This window comes from Pygoscelis adeliae, unplaced genomic scaffold (assembly GCF_000699105.1).
Source record: "Pygoscelis adeliae isolate BGI_AS28 unplaced genomic scaffold, ASM69910v1 Scaffold79, whole genome shotgun sequence".
Lineage (NCBI taxonomy): Eukaryota > Metazoa > Chordata > Aves > Sphenisciformes > Spheniscidae > Pygoscelis > Pygoscelis adeliae.
In genome coordinates, this window is record NW_008825532.1 from 2675834 (window position 1) to 2676949 (window position 1116).

Genomic DNA, 1116 nt, shown 5'->3' on the forward strand with positions numbered 1-1116 from the left:
TGCGACGATCTAAAAAAGGGGGCAGGAATAGTTTTCATATCCCCCCCCCCTTGGGGCAGAGGGCTTGGGTGGGGTGGGACTTCAGAGATCTTCTGCTCACAGGGAAGCAGGTGGGGGACATCTTCAGAGTTTCTCTGGGGATGGGACCCAGATGTAGTGCCCGGACTGGTCCTCAATGATCTGTTTGATTTTGCTGTAAATCTCTTCAAGAGAGTCTCCTTGTACGATGGCTGGAAGAGGAGAGAACAAGCAAGACCTTGAGCATCAGGCAGTGCTGCGCCTTCCCTAGCCATGAGCTACGGGAAAGGCCTTCACTCTGCACCGAAGGAGCCGGTGCAGCGCGGCCAACAATTAATGAACGAGACAACCCGTGTCAAAGGAGCTGTAACAGGCGCACGATGACACAGAGGGTTAACCCAGCATGTCCAAGGGGATTAGCGAGAGCTGATCCCATGCTGGCAGAGCTCCTCGCGCGCGTGTGAAGTGCCAGCCAGGTTCTCCACAATGGGCTGCTAATCAGCTTTGCAAACTGTGTCATGCCACCGTGCTGAGGCTGCGGGCAGCTGGCCCCGGCACTGCTGCTACTCCGCTGCGGTGAACAGGAGGGCCTCGTGTGGATTAGCCGGTGTGCGCTGAGCGCGTACCCGAGGTGCCACATTTGTCCGTCCCCTCTGGTCGGCTGCTGAGGGCTCCTCGTGTTTGTTGCTTCCTCTGCTGCGGGGTGGGAATCACAGCACTGTCAGGCTGGAAAAGGCCAGCTTATGGCTGTCGCTCCCAGCAGTAACTCTTACCCAAGGACCAGTGACAGTCTCGCTGCTTAGTACAGACACAACACAAAGCACTTCATTGTGCTTCCTACATCAGAAGAGGAAGATGCACATGGAGGGCCAAAGCTTTCTGGTAAATCAGCCTGCCTCTGTAGCCCAGCCAGGACCATCCTCCAGCACCTCTGTTCCCTCATTATAAGTTCCTGGCACAGAACTTGCTACAGCGACCATCTCTCTGCCCATTACCCACTTCCTTCAACAACGGGTTTCAGCCAAGGGCGTTCCTTGCCCAGGTCAACTTCAAACTCACTGTCTAAACGCACGATAGCATGCCGAAGGTCTGGCAAAA

General features: G+C 55.6%; 1 protein-coding gene across 1 annotated transcript in view; it reads right to left on the reverse strand.

Annotated features, from left to right (window-relative positions):
- Positions 1 to 123: 123 nt before the first annotated feature.
- DLG3 (discs, large homolog 3 (Drosophila)) overlaps positions 124 to 1116 on the reverse strand; it is a 76384-nt gene continuing 75391 nt past the window's right edge. The window contains exon 23 of the mRNA XM_009331752.1: positions 124 to 230. Within this exon, the coding sequence (XP_009330027.1) occupies positions 124 to 230 (107 nt within the window). The remainder of the gene's footprint in view (positions 231 to 1116) is intronic.